The sequence below is a fragment of the Neopsephotus bourkii genome, unplaced genomic scaffold (assembly GCF_033783945.1).
Source record: "Neopsephotus bourkii isolate Nb327-2 ecotype Australia unplaced genomic scaffold, CSIRO-AGI_Nbou_v1 NB_1749, whole genome shotgun sequence".
In the NCBI taxonomy this organism is placed as follows: Eukaryota; Metazoa; Chordata; class Aves; order Psittaciformes; family Psittacidae; genus Neopsephotus; species Neopsephotus bourkii.
In genome coordinates this window covers 6,195,099-6,214,762 of record NW_026902223.1, presented here as the reverse complement: position 1 = coordinate 6,214,762, position 19,664 = coordinate 6,195,099, and the positions used below count along the sequence as shown (strand labels likewise).

At 46.0% G+C, this 19,664-nt stretch overlaps 2 protein-coding genes and 1 long non-coding RNA gene across 19 annotated transcripts in view; all 3 read left to right on the top strand.

The window, feature by feature from the left end:
* CACNA1G (calcium voltage-gated channel subunit alpha1 G) overlaps positions 1 to 7,956 on the top strand; it is a 138,434-nt gene extending 130,478 nt beyond the window's left edge. For all 15 annotated transcript variants that reach the window (XM_061377187.1, XM_061377185.1, XM_061377183.1 and 12 more), the window contains 3 exons: positions 251 to 440; positions 2,986 to 3,155; positions 6,858 to 7,956. In XM_061377187.1, coding sequence (XP_061233171.1) covers positions 251 to 440; positions 2,986 to 3,155; positions 6,858 to 7,709 — 1,212 coding nt within the window. In that variant the 3' untranslated portion in view covers positions 7,710 to 7,956. The remainder of the gene's footprint in view (positions 1 to 250; positions 441 to 2,985; positions 3,156 to 6,857) is intronic.
* Positions 7,957 to 12,794: 4,838 nt separating this feature from the next.
* LOC133225101 (uncharacterized) lies at positions 12,795 to 14,205 on the top strand. 2 transcript variants are annotated; one of them, XR_009729026.1, is made up of 3 exons: positions 12,795 to 12,931; positions 13,032 to 13,208; positions 14,117 to 14,205. It is a non-coding gene; the product is annotated as an uncharacterized LOC133225101 (long non-coding RNA). The 2 variants fall into 2 exon arrangements; XR_009729025.1 differs by lacking the exon at positions 14,117 to 14,205 and adding an exon at positions 13,966 to 14,053.
* Positions 14,206 to 19,191: 4,986 nt separating this feature from the next.
* ABCC3 (ATP binding cassette subfamily C member 3) overlaps positions 19,192 to 19,664 on the top strand; it is a 50,096-nt gene continuing 49,623 nt past the window's right edge. For both annotated transcript variants that reach the window (XM_061377159.1, XM_061377160.1), the window contains exon 1: positions 19,192 to 19,344. In XM_061377159.1, coding sequence (XP_061233143.1) covers positions 19,315 to 19,344 — 30 coding nt within the window. In that variant the 5' untranslated portion in view covers positions 19,192 to 19,314. The remainder of the gene's footprint in view (positions 19,345 to 19,664) is intronic.

The window sequence follows — 19,664 nt, the reverse complement described above, 5'->3', positions numbered from 1 at the left end:
AAATAGTCATGGTTTATTACTACAGTGCTGCTTCCTCTGTTTTTGTGGTTCATTCTGTGTGACAATTTATTGACAATACAAAATGAGGGGTAGAGCTTCCTGGTAGATCCATTCGTGCAACCTGTACATACTGACGATGTGCATGCCCATCGTGCCATACTGATTGCAATGGCTGTTGCTAGCGTTTCTGGGCACTTCTCCTCTTCCCATCCCATCACGTCTTCCTTCCTCACTGTGCCTTTCCCCATAGGCTGATCTCCGCTCCAAAGACGACACGCTGACCCTGTCTCCCAGCAAGGACCTGCTGAGTGTGAGGAAGCCTTCGGTGGGGCGCACACACTCTTTGCCAAATGACAGCTACATGTTCCAGCAGCCGTACTCCAGCCCCTGCCCTGCTTCCCTGGCTGAGAGGAACCCGGCACACCACAAGTCCCAATCAGGTATGTGTCTGCCAGCTGGGACAGGAGCAGGATTTTCCGATACAAAGCACTAGCTGGGATTTTCCAAGCTATTCAGTAGGAGGCAGCAAATTGCCATTGGCTGTTGGCCATTGCCATCAGTTTCCAAGGAGCTGTTGGTGTCCAGATCTGTGGAATGGGTTTGCAAAGACCCTCCACAACTTGCAGAGTCCAGTTTGTTCAAGATAACTCCTTTCCTCTGACCTTTTTATTTGCTAATGTGACAGTGAGCAGTTGCCCTGGCTCGATGCTGATCATCCCCCTGCCCGGTCCCCTGAAGGTTAAAGTCCTTACAGCCTGGGCTCCATCCATCTCAGCAGAGCTAGCTATGGCCCCAGAGCAGAAGTACCAGCAGAGAGATGTTTCCTCATGTCAGTTGTTTTTTGCAGCAGTACCTATTCTTGCAGGTTTTGAAAGTTCTATATGGGAACATCTGTGAAATATGGGAAAATGGTGTCTCTAAATGCCTGCAAAATGAACATAAATGTGCTGAATTGAGAGAGATCTCAGTGTGAGATGAATGGAAAATAAGAGTGCAGAATTGTCCTTCCCAGTGTGCGTGGCTGAGATATACACTTTACAGCTAAATTTGGAGGTATTCTTAGATGCAGTGTACTGCAGATACCAAGGGCTCACTCTCTACGTGCACCTCTGTACCTGTACTTGCAGGTGCCTCCTAGTGCTTATCAATGTGTTTTCATTTACTCTAATTCCTAGGGGTTACCTTCTGCTGGTAAATGAATGGAGCTGTCTTTAATTCTTCTGTACACACCATCATTTTAGACATTTGTCACAGATAAGACAGAGGAGTTTTTACAAGTATTGCCATTTGAAAGCCTCTAAAGCAGAACATAATTTCAGCACTGTTCGGAATGGGAGGAGATTTGAATAGATTAGAAATAAGATGTTGGCATTTGCATAGTAATAAGAATCTGGATGAATAGCGACTGTTGAACAGCAGCAAAAATGCGGACACAGTGGAGGAAGATGAATTTGGAGTTGTGAGAAATCACTGCCATAACACGGGATTTTCAAGGTCAACAGCTGTCCTTTCAAGAACCTGTTTGCCCATAATGCAAACAGTGCTGCTAAAAGCCTGTCAAATCCCACTGAGCCAATAGCAAGGCTCCCATTGCCTTCAGTGGAGCCAGAATTCATGGTTCTCTGTAACAGCTGAGAAATTCCTCATAGTCATAATCCCAGAGAATCCCAAAAGAATCCTGTTTGTTACAGAGGGAGTTTCCAGGGCTTCGTTTTTGACCCTTAATTCAGATGCATTTATTCTGCCTTCAACAAAAACATCAACTTGACCAAAATGGGTAATTTCTGAGTCCCTTCTTTCTTCAAGATGAACAGCCCCTTCTGGCAGCCCTAGCCTGGGGAGAGCAGGCATTCCACCCTTATAAACCCACAGGAAAAACCATTCCACTGGGACGCAGGGGAAGTATTTTGGAAAGGTGATGTCTTGTTCATAACCACATTGCGCAATTAAACCTTTTGCCTTTTTCTCCTGCTGCTGAATTTCCAATCATCTTAAGCAGGCCAAGGTGCTCAGAGATGTGTAAGGTGCCCAAATCTTGGCGTACGCATCTTTGTCCTGTTCCACCTCCAATGTCACTGCTTTTCAGGGTGGCGGAAGTCACCCCTGCCTGTTTACAGTTTGTAATATTATAAAGTGCTGTGAAGATAGCAAGAGGTGCCAGGTGCCTCTGATAAATCACCCTCGTCACCCAACTAAGCCATCATATTTCAAGCTGAGAAAGGTTTTGTTGTCAGAAACACTGGCACTTGCAGCAGATATTTGTTTGAATACTCCTTCGTTATGGGGCTGTTGTTCTGGGAAGGATTCCAGGACAAATGAGATTCTCTGGGATGCGGTCCAGGTTAAATGAATTGTTTTGAGAAACATTGAGCCTGTTTTGTGGGGGGGGAGCATGCCGAGTTTCAAACCTTTTAGAAGAAGTAGCCAGCAACCACAAAGGGTCAGGAAGAGGCTAGGGAGTATGTGTTTCCTTCTCTTGGGATGCTTTGGAAAACCAGCCTTGAAAGCTGCCAGGTGCCATTCCCTTTTTGCTTCATATCCAGTGTGTGCACTGGTTTTGAGATCGCAGCAGTTGGTCTCAAACACTCAGGTATGGAGACGTCCTTTTCTGGAGTCTTTCAAAGTCAGATCCTTGTGGTGCTGAGATGTGTGGATGCCTTCAAAGTTATTGGCCCTAAAACAGGGATGTAGAACTTGCCTGTCAGGATGAACTTCTAGTTCCTAATCTTCTGTTCTCAACAGGAGCTAGTCCCAGTTGTATCAGGGGAGAATGCCAAGAAAAATGAAATAATAGACACTTTTGGAATAATTTATTAGTAAGTGAGAGCTTTTTCCCAATCATGGAGAGCCAGTTGCTGAATTCAGTGGTTTTACCATGCCTGTCTGGTCCAAGGTGCAATAGAACAGTGTTTTGCGGAAGGTCATTGAGATTAGGACACATCCCCAGAGGGTCATCACGTTTCTGTCTCTTCTCCCTCTTGCAAGGTTCCAAGGCATCGGTGCAGTCACAGCCAGCGGACACCAGCTCTCTCCTGCAAATTCCAAAAGACCATTTTCACTACATGAGAGCTCATGACTATTTGGTGAGGGAGAGCAAGCCCCATGTTTCCCAGCAGGTTCACTCTCCTTCTGCTGAAAGGCTGCTCCGCAGACAGGTAAGCAGACTTAAGATCATGAGCACGCAGAGGTTTTCTATTGTTGCATTTCCAGGTTAACCATGCTTTAAATTCAAGGAGGGATTCACAGAGAAACCTCGGGAGAACTGTAATTCTCCTACAGAAATAACTAAAAGGTTGATGGAGTTTGATCTGAAAGCCATCCAGGAGTCTCCAAAGAACGTGCATGATGAGTATCATCTCCTTTGGCAACGTGCCTAAATGTTCTCCACATTGCTAGCGCTTGGTTTTCTTTTTCTTTCAGTCCTCTTCATAAATGCAGCCAAATGCTCCCCAGGGGCTCGTTGGGGTTAAGGAACTAATTCTTGACTGCTGTGATTTTCTCAGTGCTTGAAAGGACCCAGGGATTGCAAACTCCATCCCAGGTCTCCCTCCCTCTGACACCTCTGGTTTCTCGAAGGGGGAAAACTCTAAAGGAAGCAGGATGTCTCCTATGAAAAGCCATCATGGAAAGCATGATTTTTATAGTGAGAATTGAATATTTTCAATCTCCTGTGTGCTTTTGAAAAGTTTGAGTATGCACAGAACAGAACGTATTTTATTTTGCAAGTGGTTTTATCTCTGGTTTTTGCCTGGCATTGATTTAAATTCTGATTCAACTGAAGATCTAAGAGATCCAATCAAAGATTCCAGTCTGGTTGATTGGAAGCATAAGTTTAAATTTATCTTTTATAGTAAAATACTTCAAGTTCTGTGCTTCACTCTCCCATTTTTGAGCATACTTCCTTGTGCGGCTGGATCAGGACCAGAGGCACGTCTGATTCCCAAACTCTGCTTTCTTCAGTAGTTTTATGCCTGATTTTATATACACAAAATAGATCGGTTCTACTTTTTTCCAAAGCGATTTCTTACCTGCATGAAATATTCCCATTTCTTTAATCTTTTAATCAACATTGACAAATGAGACAGTTGATCCATTAAGCTCTAAAAAATGAGTGTGAAGTACCAAGGTTAACAATTACATTAGTCTGTAATACTAAGCTGACGTAAGAAATTCCTAGCATGTATTCCTTCGCACAGGGCTGGGCAGCTACCCCAATCACTGCTAATGGGGAAACTAATTGATGTCATGATTCAAGTTCATAACTGTGCTCTCTTGCTTTCTAATGAATAACAGGCCCTTCCTTTTGAACAGATCTATCTATAATAAATTACCCAGTTAGCCATCTTCCTCAGCCTAATTTTGTTCATATCTTTGAAGGCTGCTTCTTCTCAGCCTTTTCATGTATATGTTAATTTATTCCCCTTCCGCCCCTCTCTGCTCGTGCAGTGACATGAGCATGCTCTTGGAATCAGATTTCAGAGAGTAAAAAGCTCTAGGGCAGTGAGCAGATATGGTCCACAGGCCAGACAGGTCCCTCTGAAGGTTAGTCAGGTGTTGCCTTGGGCACGCTCCCAGGTAGCAGGGAGCTCCTACAGTGGCTAATGGGAGCATTAAGGTTGTTCCTGGTAACACAGCAGTATTGCTGTTACTGTTAATTGCAGTCTAGATGGCCAGACACTGTGAAACTTAGTCCTTGAAGAAGCAAAATTCCCTTCACTTCTGCCTCCTCAAGTGCTCTCTGCTTGGCTCCTTTTATTGCCACCACTAATTTGTTACTAGCACATCATAATGGCTCAAGCTAGCAAAGCATTTTGGTTTGCAGTACCCCTTTTTCCTTATTGTTACATATATTGCATGTAATTCTGGTTTCTTTTCTTTCTTTTCTTTCTTTCCTTTCCCCTTCACCCCCTCTCTCCTTTCCTAAATCTGTGTATAGATAAATCTTATTCACCACATACCTGGTCCGTGCACTTTCCTCCATCATTAAAACCTGTGTGCTTGACCTCCCTTTCCCTCCAGAGTGCTGGAGAGTGAACAACATCCCCACAGTAATGTGCAGTTTAGACTCCGGAATGTTTGACAATTAGTGATGCACTCACAGATGAAGATGAGGGGATTGGATGCTCTGAGAGAACAGCCCCTGCTGAGGAACACGCTCCTTGGCAGTGCATTGCACAAAAGCTTTTTCTCCAAGGGAATGCTACCTGAAATTGAAACGATATTGATTTTCTGGTTCCAGGACTGTGTATCCAAGGTGTAGTCCACTCCAAGCTGTGGCTACTACAGGTGTACACCCCAATGGGATGGCAGAGGGTCCTTTTATTTTGAAACAAACCAGTAAAACATTTGTACAAACAGTTACTCCTAACAGCTACCAAAGATGCTGGTATTGTAGGGAAAGAAAGAGCTGGTGGTGACTAACACTGTCGTTCTGTGCAACACAGGTTGGTGTAGAAGCAAAAGTAATGGCAATAGTTACTTTTTGCTTCTGTATTCTACTTTTTTTGTGTGGTCTGTGTCTCTTCTTAGGACGTGAACATGATTTCCTCTTGCAAACACTCACCATAAAACTATTGGCATTGAGGAGACCAGAATTAGCTCCACTCGTGACTGTGGTTAGTTGCCAGGATTATGCTCTAAAATTCTAACTGGAAAGGATTCACCAGCATTGGACAAACTGGTTTGCCATATTAAATATTCTCAGTGATGGCAAAGGGAGCCCAATGTGTGGATACAGCAATAGACTCGTGATTCTGCACACACACACGTGCGTACTGCAGCTGATGAGAGCTTTGCCTCAATAGAGATCATTTGGCTCAAACGATCCTTGCGGGACAATTTTTAGCCAAATTCTAAGATCATTTTGGGGAGATTTGTCACAAAAGTGTTCCTCAGCGTGAGGAATTCCATCTCCTTCCACTTTGGTAAAAACTGAGACCAGCTGCACACATTTGCTCATTTCTCTGGGAAGTTTTTAATCTTTAAGATCATTTAAGAGTCTTCTCAAACTGAGACTCTGCCTTTTAGGGCCAGTTAATGAGGTTGATTTATAAACCCTTTTAACAAGGGATGCAGTGCAGTGAAGACAAAGCCTTCAAAATTAGCCATAGGCTCTCTCTGCCAGCAGGCACTGATGCTGCATATGGCTCAGGACAGCCAAGGCAAAATGTGCCTTAGGAAGCCTGAACTTAAGCATCAGAATAAGCTGTTATAATTAGAGGTTATTATTATTATTATTAGTCCAGCTTTGGATTCCATCTTTTCCAGCTCCCCTGCTGTTAAAATGGTGCAGAGTTGTGGCTCCAGCCTGGGGACCAAAGCCAGGGACAGGCTGTTGCTCTGATGCTGGCACAGAGCCTGGTTGCTCTGGCATTGCTGGCCCTAGGGATCCTGCTCCATGCCCTCAGCATCACCTGAGCTAGAGAAGGGAATACACAGGCTCACCTGCACATCTCCCCTCTCCTGCTCATACTTGGGCTGCTGAAATTGTAAAGAGCTTTGCTGTAGACCCTCATCCTTTGCATAACAAGAACAGGTCTCAGTTCGGGTGCAGGCATTCTGGTTTTGCAGCCCCCCGTCCTTAGAGGAGAAAACTAAAGGTCAACCATTTATGAAGACTGAAGGGCCAAATTCTGCTGTTGCTTACACAGGGATAAACACACAGACCTCTGATGCATGGGAATTGCTAGAAGCTATAATTCAGGTCATTATAGGAGTCAGTGGGTGTGTGCTGAGGTATCTCAACACGGTTGAGTGCCCTATAAATGCTGTGCCTTGCTTGCTACTAACCTATGTTTGATCTGTCTCTCTCATCTGACAACACCCTTCCTCCCCAATCCCTTTGCGCTCCGATACAGATGGCTATCCGGAACGACTCATTGGACAGCAAGGAAAATCTCCACACTGAGGTGAGTGAACTCTCTGACCCAAATGTCCCCGCTGTGCCCAAGGAGGAGTCATCAGTGGCTCTGACGCCCTCAGAAGCGAATGAGGCGGCTGCATGGAGCCGGGCAAGCGTCCGTACGCAGCAGCATTCCCACAATCAGTATAATATTTCAAAGCAGGCACCAGCATCGTGTGCTGCTTGTGCAGACTCGTGTCAGGAGACACCTGGAGATTCAATGGACCAAGAAGTGTCTGAAATAAACAGTTCCTCGGAGCCTTCAGAAACTTGTACAGCCTCGAGTGCCTGTTCAGAGGTTCAGCCTCTCACTCCTAAGAGGAACATAGGCAATACCGGCAACGTGACATTGAAGGACCTGAAGAAGTACCACAGTGTAGACACCCAGGGTCTTCTCAAAAAACCACCCTCTTGGTTGGATGATCAAAGGAGACATTCAATCGAAATTTGTTCGATGGAAAACAGCCCCCAGCACCATTCCACTTCTAGCTCTTCTGGCTTCATAAGTCAGGTGGTAAGTGAAATGGAAGGCTTGCAAGGGACACGGCAGAAGAAAAAACTGAGCCCTCCATGTATATCTATAGATCCACCCGATGGACAGAGTTTGCTACCTAGAGGACCTCACAGCATCTCACCTGCCAGTGGAGACGTTTGCTTGAGACGGCGTGCTCCATCTTGTGAGTCCAAGGATTCCATGGATATAGGGGATTCGTTGCTTCCAGACAGTATGTCAACATCTCCTACCCCAAAGAAAGACTTGTTGACACTTCCTAGCTTTTCCTTTGATCAGACGGAAACGGACCCCTGAGTTACTTTTCTGTTGGTGCCAAATGTTTTCCTCCTTTCATGTAATAGAAAAAGAAGAACCTAAAGAAACTCTGTATTCCAAAATGGCACTGGGTAACAAATTTCCAAAGAAAGATTAAAGAACCAGCTGGTTAAAGAAGTGGTTAACCTATATCACGCTTACTTAAGCATATGTTCTGCTTAGGTAAAAGCAATACAATGTGCAGAATCTATATGTATATTATATTTTATTAAATTAATTGAATCTAGTATTGCGGGATGTAGTACATTTTGTGACTAAAGACTCATTTAATTTTCTTCTATTTTATGTATCTCAGAATATTTCTGAGATAAAGTTGATTTTTATGAGTATTTTAACCTAAACAAAAAAAAAATATATTTAATCCCTTCTCTTTTTTTTTGTTTTGTTTTGTTTGGGTTTCGTTTTGTTTTGCAAAGCACAAAATGTAGCAAATTAGTGCATTACAGAGGAAATGTATCCCACAGTCAGCAGTAAATAAGGATTATTTAATGTAATTTATTTTTCCCCTTGGACTTCAATGGTATTCTGGGGAGATGATTTTTTGGATAGTGTAGAAATGCAGTGGCAATTTTTTAACAGAAAAAAAATTCCAGTCTTGCATAAAATGAACATCCAGTATGAAAGCAAATGCATGAACCCAGGAAGGTCCAACATGCGGATATATGCCTGAAGACGGTGAATGTAGAGCCATTTAACCGTACACCATACTGAGTCACTAAAGGATATTGTAGATCATGACTCACAAACGATGTCAATGGCTAATTTCCATACCTTCCCAGGAAATTGAGGCAGCAGAAGCCTGTGGTCGCTCCTGAGGTGTTTTTCCACTGTTTCCAAGACAGGCTATTCCTTTTGCTGAGTTTTACACCTCTATAAACCCAGTTTGCAGTGGAGCTCCTCCTTTCCATGCCCATGAGGAAAGGAGGGTAAGCCGTATTTAAGATCTGGTGGGTGAATTCAGTGCAGACATGACACAACAGTGGGCATAAGCACATGTTTAAAGTTAAGCTCTTGCTTAAACTGCCTTGAGGTTGGTTCATATTTAAGTAGTTCTTGAAAATTAATATCATATGCTTCTGTGTTCAACAGATTTGAGGCCTACTGCAAGTTATTTTACAGATTATGTGTAAAAAGGTCTGTAGGTACTGAAATAATGGTTGATTTTCAGTTAAAAAGTCCCTTTTTTTGCTGTCACTGCTAGAGTTAATTTACATGACCCTGACTGTAATATTATTTCCAATCTATCAAAAGCCTTAAGCAGCGACATCATGATACAAAGTAGATAAAACCAGAACTCATGTCCTTAATTTATAACATGTCCTTCATGTCATTCATCTCAGAAATTAACTGTTTACTTCCCTGCTAATCTCCTTTGCAAAAAGCAATCTGTAAAACTGGACAGCACAGCTTGAAAACCATGAGAGGTTGGCCCGGTTCAACACCTCCCGCTCTTCACTGATGGAAAACCAGGCATTAATTCACTCAACTTCCATGAAATCACATTCAGATGTAGGTTAAATAAGACTGCAGGCATGCTTTGAAGTGTGCGAATAGTCACAAGTTTCAAACTGAGTACATGGATAAGGCTTTGCTGGATCATGTCTTTAAACCAGCACAGGCAAGAGGAGGATTTGTGCTAATTCTGTCAGTTGGGAGTTTGTAACTTTTGGAGAACTACTGATCTTTTCAAATCACCACAACAGTCAGAGATTAGACTGTTACGACTACATCTGTCTGCATTAGCTTCGAGTATCCACGCAAGAAGAAGATGCTGTTCTACCTAACAGCCTATGTGAGGTCTTAAGCTCCTTTATTTCCACTTGCAGACGTTTATTCCATAAACAATCCCTATTGATTTAGATGTCCTGGAGAAATGTAAGGGCTTTCAGCAGGAAGTCAGGCAATTGGTGTATTTGAGGTAGGAGGATTAGCATTCTGTACTATTTACTGCACTTAGATTAATTCTTGGCTGGGACATTTTCCCCTCTTCAACACAGGCCCACACGGAGACCGCTCTCTTTGATATGCCAGTCCAAATCCAGAGTTAAGCCTGTTCAAAGCAATGATTTCAAACAAACCTTTCATCATTTCTTCGCCCAGATCATATTTAAGGAAATAATAAAATTACAGTGTATTAAGCCTGAGAAATATTCTTAATCCCTCTTTGGTTTTACCCTCATAATGAGCCTTAGCTTTCCTTTCACATGTACTAAATAATTTGGGAAAATAGCTAGGCCACTAAAATTGCCAACCGTGGCTCCTTAATGATTAGGATTGTGTTTGTATAGCTGGAATGACACTACTTGTACCGTTTCCTTCCTTACCAAAAACCCCATGGAACATTTTAGCTTGAAATCATGGCACAAAACAGTGACGTTAATCCAAATGCTCAACTCAAATGTAACAGAAAGCCTGAAGGCTCTTCTATTTCTGATACCTGAGTTTTTGCCCACTGACAAGGTTTGTGGAAGTAACCAGAAGTTTACATCACACATGACTATTCAGTAAAGATGAGCCAGTAAAAAACTGCTCTAAGATGATGCATTCAGGAAAAGAAATCCATGTAAAATAGTTTGTTTTCTAAACCTTACAAGTTTTTTCTAGATGCCCTTTTGAAAGACAAATACAAATGTACTGCAGCGTGTGCAATAATAATCTTAAGCTAATTTTAAATACCTTTTGGGGGGGTTTTATAGAATTTGACTTTTTTTAAGCAAAATGTACAAAATCCACCGGAATTCTGTAGAATGGTTATGTTGATAGAACTTTTTATATTTTTGTAGAAATCTATAGAGAAATTGTTAAAAGTCTGCATAGCATCTTGGGAACAGAAGCAGCTCTTATCTGCAAGTTTCTTTACATAAACCTGGCGCCAAACCTACTGTATTACAGCGTGTATAGCCTAGTGTATAGCATCCAGGTCGCATTTAGAAGTAAGCAGCTAAGCTCAAGCTCTATGATATTGCAGTGCTATTACTGTTGGAGAACTGTACCCATATAAAACATCCACCCCCAAAACTCAGCCCCTATCGATGGTAAAGTAGTCGCATGGCTATCCAATTCATTCAAGCACACCAGCACTTTATTACTGTGGATTTACTGTATACAGGTGGGAGGAGGATATTCTGCTATTGCCAGTCTGACATATAGGGGAAAAGAGATTGCAGACGTGTCTGGAAAGATGGGAATTCCATTCTTGCAGCCCCTGGCACACAGAACTGATTTTTCATAGCTTGGTTACAGGACATTTATACTGTAGATATTTTGGAGGAGGGCAAGGAAAACACTGTTTTTGACTTCTGTGGATTGCACTCAGCACAAGGTGTATTCGAGGAGAAAAGAAAATGAAAACAAAAGCATTACCATTGTAAATTAGGCTATGCCCCAGGCTCCCCTTTTCTGCCCCTTTGGCTATAATAACCCATGTACACTATAACACAAGGTGACTAGAGTAGGCACAGTACCATTGCAATGTCCGTAACAACCTAGTATATATGATAGAACTTTGTATTTAATAGTTAATATATTGTTATACTGTATCAGGTATATAGGCCAAAACGAGGTCTTTTGGTCAGGGCAACAAAAGGTGGTATTCATGGGGAAAATTGGGTTAAAATGTTCCTTTTTCAAAAAAAAAAAAAAAAAAAGAGGGAAAAAAAAAACAAAAAATGAGTGTAAATCTTTACAAATGACAAAAACAAATGTGTCCTATTAAAAGCTTTTGAAAAGAAAACAACCGTGCACTTCCCTTTGTTGCTGTTGATGATGATAATCTGTATCATTCAGAGCGGTCACATCCCCGGTCATGTTTTAATTGCGAACAGTTGGGGTAGGTATTGTATAGCAGCGGCGGACGGGAAGTTGAAAGGAAGATTGTGAAACGCCGGCCCTTTGTGAAGCAATTTGGTTTGACACCGCAAGGGAGTCTGGCCCAGGATGTGCTGTTTTACCAGCAAGACCATCAGCTCTGTGTCTGCATGTTGTATTGCACTGGCAAAGGACGGCTTGGCAAGCTGCTTAACAAGGCTGCAGAGGTCCAGAGGAGATGGAGTCAGGGGAAGGGGCACGTTTGATCTGTCCATGAACACGTTGCTGTGAAGAGGAGAATGCTGGGCTTTTCCACACATTCACAGCTTCAGGATTTCCAGCCCGAAGCACAGCAGCTTCTTCTCCACCACTTCTGCAGGCGTTTAGTTCCTTGTAAAGCAGGAGTTGGTGAGGATGGCACTGCTCCAGGAGCTGCAGACTGTGTGTGCCAAGGCAGTGTGGGTGAGGAGCCCAGATGCTGCTTAGGTGCCACCTGAAACATTCCATAGAATGGGTTGGGTTTGAAGGGACCTTAAAGCTCATCCCGTTCCAACCCCTGCCATGGGCAGGATCACCTTCCACTGGAGCAGCTTGCTCCAAGCCCCTGTGTCCAACCTGGCCTTGAACACTGCCAGGGATGGGGCAGCCACAGCTTCTCTGGGCACCCTGTGCCAGCGCCTCAGCACCCTCTTCAGTGGTCTTTAGTGGATAAGGTTTCCTAATGTGGAGTGTCTTCTCCCCTGGGGAGCAGCCATTGGAGGGAGTTGGGCTCTCTGCAGCCTTGTTTCTCACTTCGTACTGAATGACCTGATGATTGCTCTGCAGCAGGAGGACCCCTAACCTGACATCCAGAGCTGCTGTTTGGAGGGTGCTTTGATAAAGGCCTTGTCATAATCATTTCTGGGTACAAAACAGCAGGAACATAGTTAGCTCTTAAATAGGGAGAAAATGTGGCTCTATGCAAAATCCCATGCAAATCCTCACAGTGCAGGACTCCAGGGGTGTGCTCTGTAACATATCTGTGCTATCTGGGCTGCAGGGTCAACTAACCCCACCAGGCTGCAACCACTGCATTGCCTTCTCACCCCTCCAAGGCTGGACGATCCACATGTCATTAAGACAAGCTGAGCCAAGAAAGCAGAGCAATTCACAGCTTTAAGCACTTCACACCTCTCTGCACACAGAATTGTTTAACCTGTGCTCTCTATCAGGAATGTCAAATCCCGTTATTGCCAGTGCTGTGTTTCGCAGGACCTTGTTTCTTTGCTCTCTGTTGTAAGTGTTCCTGTTTGAAGCTCTTGTGCTGTGGTTTGTACAAGGATCCCACCCAGGCTGGATGCTTGCGGGTATGCTCTCAAATTGCCAGAGCCTGGGCATGGCACTTTGTTACTCCGGTAAGTAATTTGGAAGCTGCATGAAACTGGGTTGTTTTCTATGCAATTACAGCTGCAACGAGGGAAATAGCCCCTCAGATTTAATCTGTTTCTGGCTTAGTTGAGACATTCGGGTGAATTTGGCTAACTGTCCTGCTTCTGGAGAGCAGTGTCCCATCTGCAAAGCCGTGTGCACAGCGCATCCCTCATCTGGAGCTCTGCAAAACCCTGCAAGGAGCTGCATGAAAGCAAACTGGAAAGGCCTGTTTGTGCCTCTTGTATTGTGGATGTTCCAAAAGTACAAACAGACCCACCAACAAGGCTCAGATGCGACCTGTGCTAGAATCCTCCCTAAAATAAGGTAGGAAAAGGCAATTTAAAGCAATGCACCTGACTCCCTCCTCCTCCCTTCTAGGGGGTGAAGAGCCCGCAGGTTAAGGGGTTAAAGCCAGTGAAGTCTGGAGGGACAGAGGCTTGAACTGACCGCTCTGGGGTGGGCAGCCCACGGCCAGGGTTGGGTGCGCCCGTCCGCGGCGCTGTGCTACCATCTAGTGGGCTGGGGTAAGGAGCGGGTTTGGGACATCCCGTTACCGGGAGCGCGATTCCCGGCTCCAGGGAAGGGGCGAGAAGGATCCTGCAGAAGAGAGAGAGGAAAAAGCGAGGCTTTTGCTTCTCCTGGGATTTTCAGCCGCTGAGTTTATATCATGGAATCACAGAATCCCAGCTTGGAAGGGACCTCGAGGATCTTCTGGTCCAACCTTTCTAGGCACAGCATGACCTAAATTAGATGTCCCAGCACCCTGCCCAGCCGAATCCTGAAAGTGTGCAGGGCTGGGGAGCCCATCACTTCCCTGGGGAGATTATTCCAAGGGCTGGTTGTTTCCATTGGGAAAAACATTCCTTTTGCCTCCAGCTGGAATCTCCCCAGGTGTGCTCATCACCCCTCGTCTTTTCCATGTGACTCCTTGAAAAAAGGAGTCTCCATCTTTTATTGTAGTCGCTCTTTAAATAATGAAACATGGTGATAAAGTCTCCTTGAACCTTCTTTTCTCTAGGCTGAGCAAACCCAGTTCTATCTGCCTTTCCTCACATAGCTTACCAATCCTTGGATCATCTTTGTGTCCCTTCTCTGGACCTTTTCCATCTTGTCTGCATATTGTATATTAAATATACGATATGAGTATATATATTATATATGCACAATAGGGATGAAGACTGAACCCTGTATTCCAGATATGACCCCAAAAGCACTGAGTGGGACAACGACATCTTTATCTCTTCTGGTGATACCTTTATGAACAACCCCTTCCTGCAGCAGGAGGAGGGGATGGATTTCTCCCAGATTCAGGGGCACCCTGCCAGCATTGCTGCGTGCTCGTGGGTGCTGCTTGAAGCCAGGCTGCTGCACACACCCTTGGCATCACCTTTCCCCACCCGCATGGCTCAGGCTTGTGTCAAGCCCTGGAGGGTAACAGCCCATCCAAGGGCAGCACCCTGGAGGCTGTGGCAGCACCCAAGAGGTTTGTTTGTCGCTGCACATTCACATGCCTGCTTTTAAGCATGTGTAGAGCACGCAACCTGGCACATACTCCTCCTCCCTGTGCGTGCCAATCCCTGCCAGTCCTGTGTGGGCTGTGCACTCACATAGCAGCTATGATAATCTACACCCATTGAGCTCGAATGGGGCGCTTAACCTCTGCTTGGAGGCAATCGAGCAGGTCTTGTGCCATCTTAGGTGGCATGTGGTGAGAGGTTCAGGGTTTGCATGGACGCAGGCTGAGTGCTTGTCACTAGATGGCAATGCCATGAAGTGATTTAGCTGGGATATCTGTATCCCTTAGTTCAGGCTGCACCTGAGGTCCCCCATAACCTGCTGTTTCTGTTTGGTTTGGCCTGGCCTTCAGTGTCATCAGCAAAAGCCGTTGTGCCACTGGCATTTTCGCATTTGAGGGTGATTGAACTTTAAGGTGGCTTTTACATGTTGTATTTGATGCTTTGGCTATATTTACAACACGCTGTATAATCCTGCAACATCCTCTGGCATTCTCTATTATTGCTTGAGTCACTGGATGCTATAATTGTCAAGCTTTCAAAGGTCCTGGATAGATTATCTTTCCATATCTATTTAATGCTCTAAATAATGCAACCAAAGACCCCTGCAGCTCCAGCTGTGAAATGAAAAGGTTGGTTAAACCACTTAATAACTTACTGTGCTAACAATTATTTTACGGAAACAGAAAGTGGAATCCAGCTGTTTTGGGGGAAATTGGGAAGTAGTTAATATTGGAGTCAGTCAACAAGGAAAATAATACTGCAATGGGCAGCGTGTGCTGTGCTGACACCTGCAAAGGCAGAGCAGAACCGCTCTGCTGGGTGCCACCAGCTCACATGGCCAAGGGCTGGTGACCAATCCACGTTCATGCCAACAAAGCAGGACCTGGTGCTTGGATTCCTGCAGCTGCTGAATTGTGTGTGCTGGGTTTGTGGTGAGTCCTGAAAGGCTTCAGGCCATTAAAACCAGGAGGGGTTTGTGGGGTGGCTGAGTTGACAGGGGGAGAGGATAAACCATGGCAGCTGTGTCAGAGCCTAAAGTAGGGTACTGCAGATCTTGGCTCAAGAAGGGGCAAGTGCCACGTGCTGCTTGTGCGTGGCTGTTTGTCCATCGCTCTAAGTTCCTTCTATGTCTTCCATCCACATTTGCAGGCACTTGGGAGCTATCAGGTGAGAGTCAGCCACCCAGTGTGTTTAGAATGAGTTCTGGAGCTGCTCCAGGATCACTTTGGGGTGACCTGGGCAGTTTTCATCATGTCTGGGTTCTGCTCATGGCTCTCAGTATGAAATGTAGGAGCACTCATGCATCGGGGGAAGGTGGTATTAAACGCAGTCATACATACACCATCTTCTGCTTTTACAAAGCCTTGGTGCACAGGCTGGACCAGGGTGGACCCACTTCACCCCAGAGGCAACAGAATGACTATTACAGTGCAGCTTCAGGCCAGATTCACTGTGCTCCCAACCTCCCTACGCTGTCTTTCCAGCCAGGGGAATCTTGCCTTCCGCTCCCTGCCTACAAAGCCGTGTAGTTGATGCATACCCAAAACCTGAGCTGTGAGTAAAAACTGGGACTGCAAATTCCCAGCCCGCTCCTTCCTCTGTTTCATCATGGGACTTCCAAACTGCTCATTGAGCTTTCCAGAAACGAGGAAATGGAAGTTAAATCCTTTCTTGCAAGAAGAGATGCATGCGATATGCATCACCATTGACTGTCGAGGAAGAAACACCAAGTCTGTTGCTACTCGTGCAGTGTTGACTTCAAACAGAGTTTGTTACAAGTCCACATCTTGCATGTGTTAAAACAAGGCGTCCTCCCCTTTCTTATAAGGTAAATGTATAGGGACTTGATGTAAATGCTACTTTGGCAGCCTCTTTTTCTTGCCATCTGTAAAATGTGACACCTCTGTGGGTCTTGGAAAGAAAGCTGAGCGTCTGTGGTTCCAAGCAGAGAAAGAAGGTGATATTTATAGTCACTAACCATAAAGCTGTGACTTCCAGAGCTGCACATGCTCAGGCTGTCCACAGCCCTCAGCTCTCAATGTCCTTCTTTATACGGATTTCAGGAGGAATCGGTCACACTTCATTTTGCCTTCAGTGCTTTACAAACCAGCAATGAGGTGCAATGTGAAGAGAAGCGGGCCTCATACCTGGCCCTGTGCTTACCCAAACAGCTTCTCTCTCACGTTTCGTCCTGTCCTGCCCCTTCCAATCGCCCTGGTTGATAGCTAACCTGCTGCAGCCTGGCCCTGGGTGTGCCTTGAAGGTGCTTCCTGATTGCTCTGACTTGACCTGCTCTATGTGTCAGCAGGTGAAAAGTCCTTTCCTGGGTACTGGCATGGGAAAGAGGATGGGAAAGCGTTAATGAACAAACCAACATCAGGTCTTGCCAATCCCAGGGATAAATGTTTGGTGAGAAAAGGTGAATTTATGGCCTCTGTCTCTTGACAGTGACACCAAAGGGGCCATTTCATTTTCCTGCATAGCCAGCCTGCTTTTGGGGGAACATCACAGGAGTAATGACACCTTCTAGCTACTTCTGTCTTCCATCATCAAAAGGAAGCAAGACCAAAGGCCTGAGACAGTGCTTCAGGCTTCACTTTGCACCATGTTCAGCAGAATCCTTTGCCATGGCCCTTCCCAGGAGCTTTTAAGCTTCCCCCATCTTGTCTGTCTGAGGTTTTAATATTTCCTTAATTCCTGCCTTTGAATCTCCCTTCACTGCTCACCTGCTCTGCCAGACAGCGCCTGGAACTCGGTAATCACACTGCAAAGGCAGTGCAAGCCAGCAGGGTCTGCTCTAAGGCCCAGGCTGGCTGCCTGGTGGCCCTCCTGGGGTATGCAAAGGCAACCCATTTGGCACCCACTCATCAGTAGCAGCACTATGTAGTGGCATGAGCTCCTTCTGAAGGCAGGATTCCCACCACGGATTAGGAACATAAAGCAAGACGCAGAAGCATTTAGGACCTGCTACTTTAGGGTCTTGAGCAATACCCTAATACAGGACTTCCCTCTATGGATACAGTGGAGCAATTCCATTGAAGTCAATCATTTAATCAGGGATTGATTCACACTGCTCTTGTCAGTGGAGCTGTGCAGGACACTGATAAAATAAACCTCTCCTCTCCTGTACACACAGCCTATGGCAGCTGTTTGTGAGGTGCCTCTGTACCTGTGACATCTTATGTCAGAGCTGGTCTTAACTTTGGGCATATTCTCAAGCTCCACCATGTTCTGCTCCTCGATGCAAGAAACACAGGGGTACATGTTCATGTGTCAAAAGAGAGCAAAATCTCAGCATTTCTCTTGGAGCAACACATTGCTGGAGGAGAGAAGGTTTAAAAAACCATAAAGGAGTAATTTCCTATTAAGGAGGTACAATATTTTAATATACATTAAGGAGCTATTCCTGCCTTTTCTTAAAGCCTTTATTGTGATGCAATTCCACTGCACAAAAGTTTCAATGTAAGACTTGCAAAGACAGCCCATAATATCCTTAGTTGTTCTCCTTCACCCTGCTGGCTAAGGCTCCTCTAGTATTTCCTTGAGAGGATGGCAATGTCATTGTGCTGATCAGCCTGAGATTTCACATCTTGTAGGCAATCACCCGACAGCCTTGTCTCGGGCAAGATCTTCTCTTCCCACACTAATAACTGCCTCCCTTTAGCCAGATTACAGTAAATGTCTAAACCAACTTCTCAGCATTGTTCGTGGGAAGCACATGGCTTCCTCTGATAGTGCTCTGAGTGGGTATCACCCATAGCGTCCCTGTGGTCTTTGTTAGAGCTTCATAAAAGCAGGGTATTTTCTTCTCAGGGATTACATAGTTTTGGGACACAGCAATATGGTGCTTTTTGTCTCCCTTCCCCTTTCTGGTGAGCATTTTTGACAACACCCTTCTGCCTGATGGTTCCGCACCTTCCAGAGAGGAAGGAAACTCAAACCCTCATAATACTTAAGTAGATTTGTGGCAGCGTGGTGCTTTGCATAAGATGATGTTACTGAACCAGATGCTACAGAGAGTGAGTGGACAAACAGCAGGTGCTGGAACGTCAATAATGCTGTAGGGGAAGTCCTGGCCAAGAGGAAAGCAAACAGTGCTTCTGCATCATGGGTCGGTGAAATACAGATTGTGTCCAAGGTGCTGCACTACAAACACTGTTAGTTACACATATATGTGAAATATATTGAATGGAAGATCTTGAAAAGAGATCCACTCCACTGGTTTAACCATGTCTGCAGCAGAAGCCATCAGCTTCTGTGAATCAAGTGAAGCAAGAGGCTGCAGATGGATGGGTGAGGGATGTGATGCTTATTTAAGTCCTGCTGAGCCAACAGCACTCTAAAGAGGAGACAACAAGCGTCTCCAAGATGTTAACATTAGTCTGAGTGGCCTGGATGGATGGTTATGGTCAGCCCCAAACGCCATGAGATGCCCTAGCTCCACACAGCCGCTCTGGGCAGCTTTCACTTGGTATGTGGGTACCACCAGTGCCCCCCTGCAAGAGCAGGGGTCTGGTTATCCCAGCAAGTCACACCAAGCAGGGGAAATGCTCTCCTGGGGGCTTGGTCCTTCCACGGGGAGGTCACCATTGCGAAGCAACGCCCGGTTCCAAGGGCGCAGGGACTGCAGCATCCCCGCTCCCCTCCGCACGGGTCCTCGCTTTTCCCGGCTGAGGGGGCGAGGGCAGCGGGGCGGTGGCGCTGGCGCCTCCCGCAGCCGCCGGCGAGGGTGGGACGGGGCGCGTCGGGCCCGCTGCTCCCCGCCCCCGGCCCGCCCAGGAGGGAAGGAGCCGGCTTCTTCCCCCGGCTGGTGCCTGGCGTGGGCCTGGAGGAGGCTCCGCGCCGCGGACATGGAGGCTTTCTGCGGGTCCCGCTTCTGGGTAAGCAGCGCGGCCGCCGGCGCCGCCTCTTTCCTTCCGTCCCCTCTTCCTGCCCCGCGGGGAAAGTTGGATGGGGACGCGCTCGCCGAGGGGCCGGCAAGCACGGACCGGCCCCGTCGGCTGCGGGAAGCGCTGAGTCGGAGGGGCCGGAGCGGGCAGGGAGAGGTCGGTCCTGCGGCTTCGGAGGGGCTTGAGCTGCTTCTTGCCCGCTGGTGCCGGGTCCCCGCGGCAGCCGTCCCGAGAGCAGCCGGCGCGGTGGTTGTTCCGGTACCCGGCTTAGGAGCAGGACCCGCAGCGCCTCTCTGGTTCAGCGTTCAACA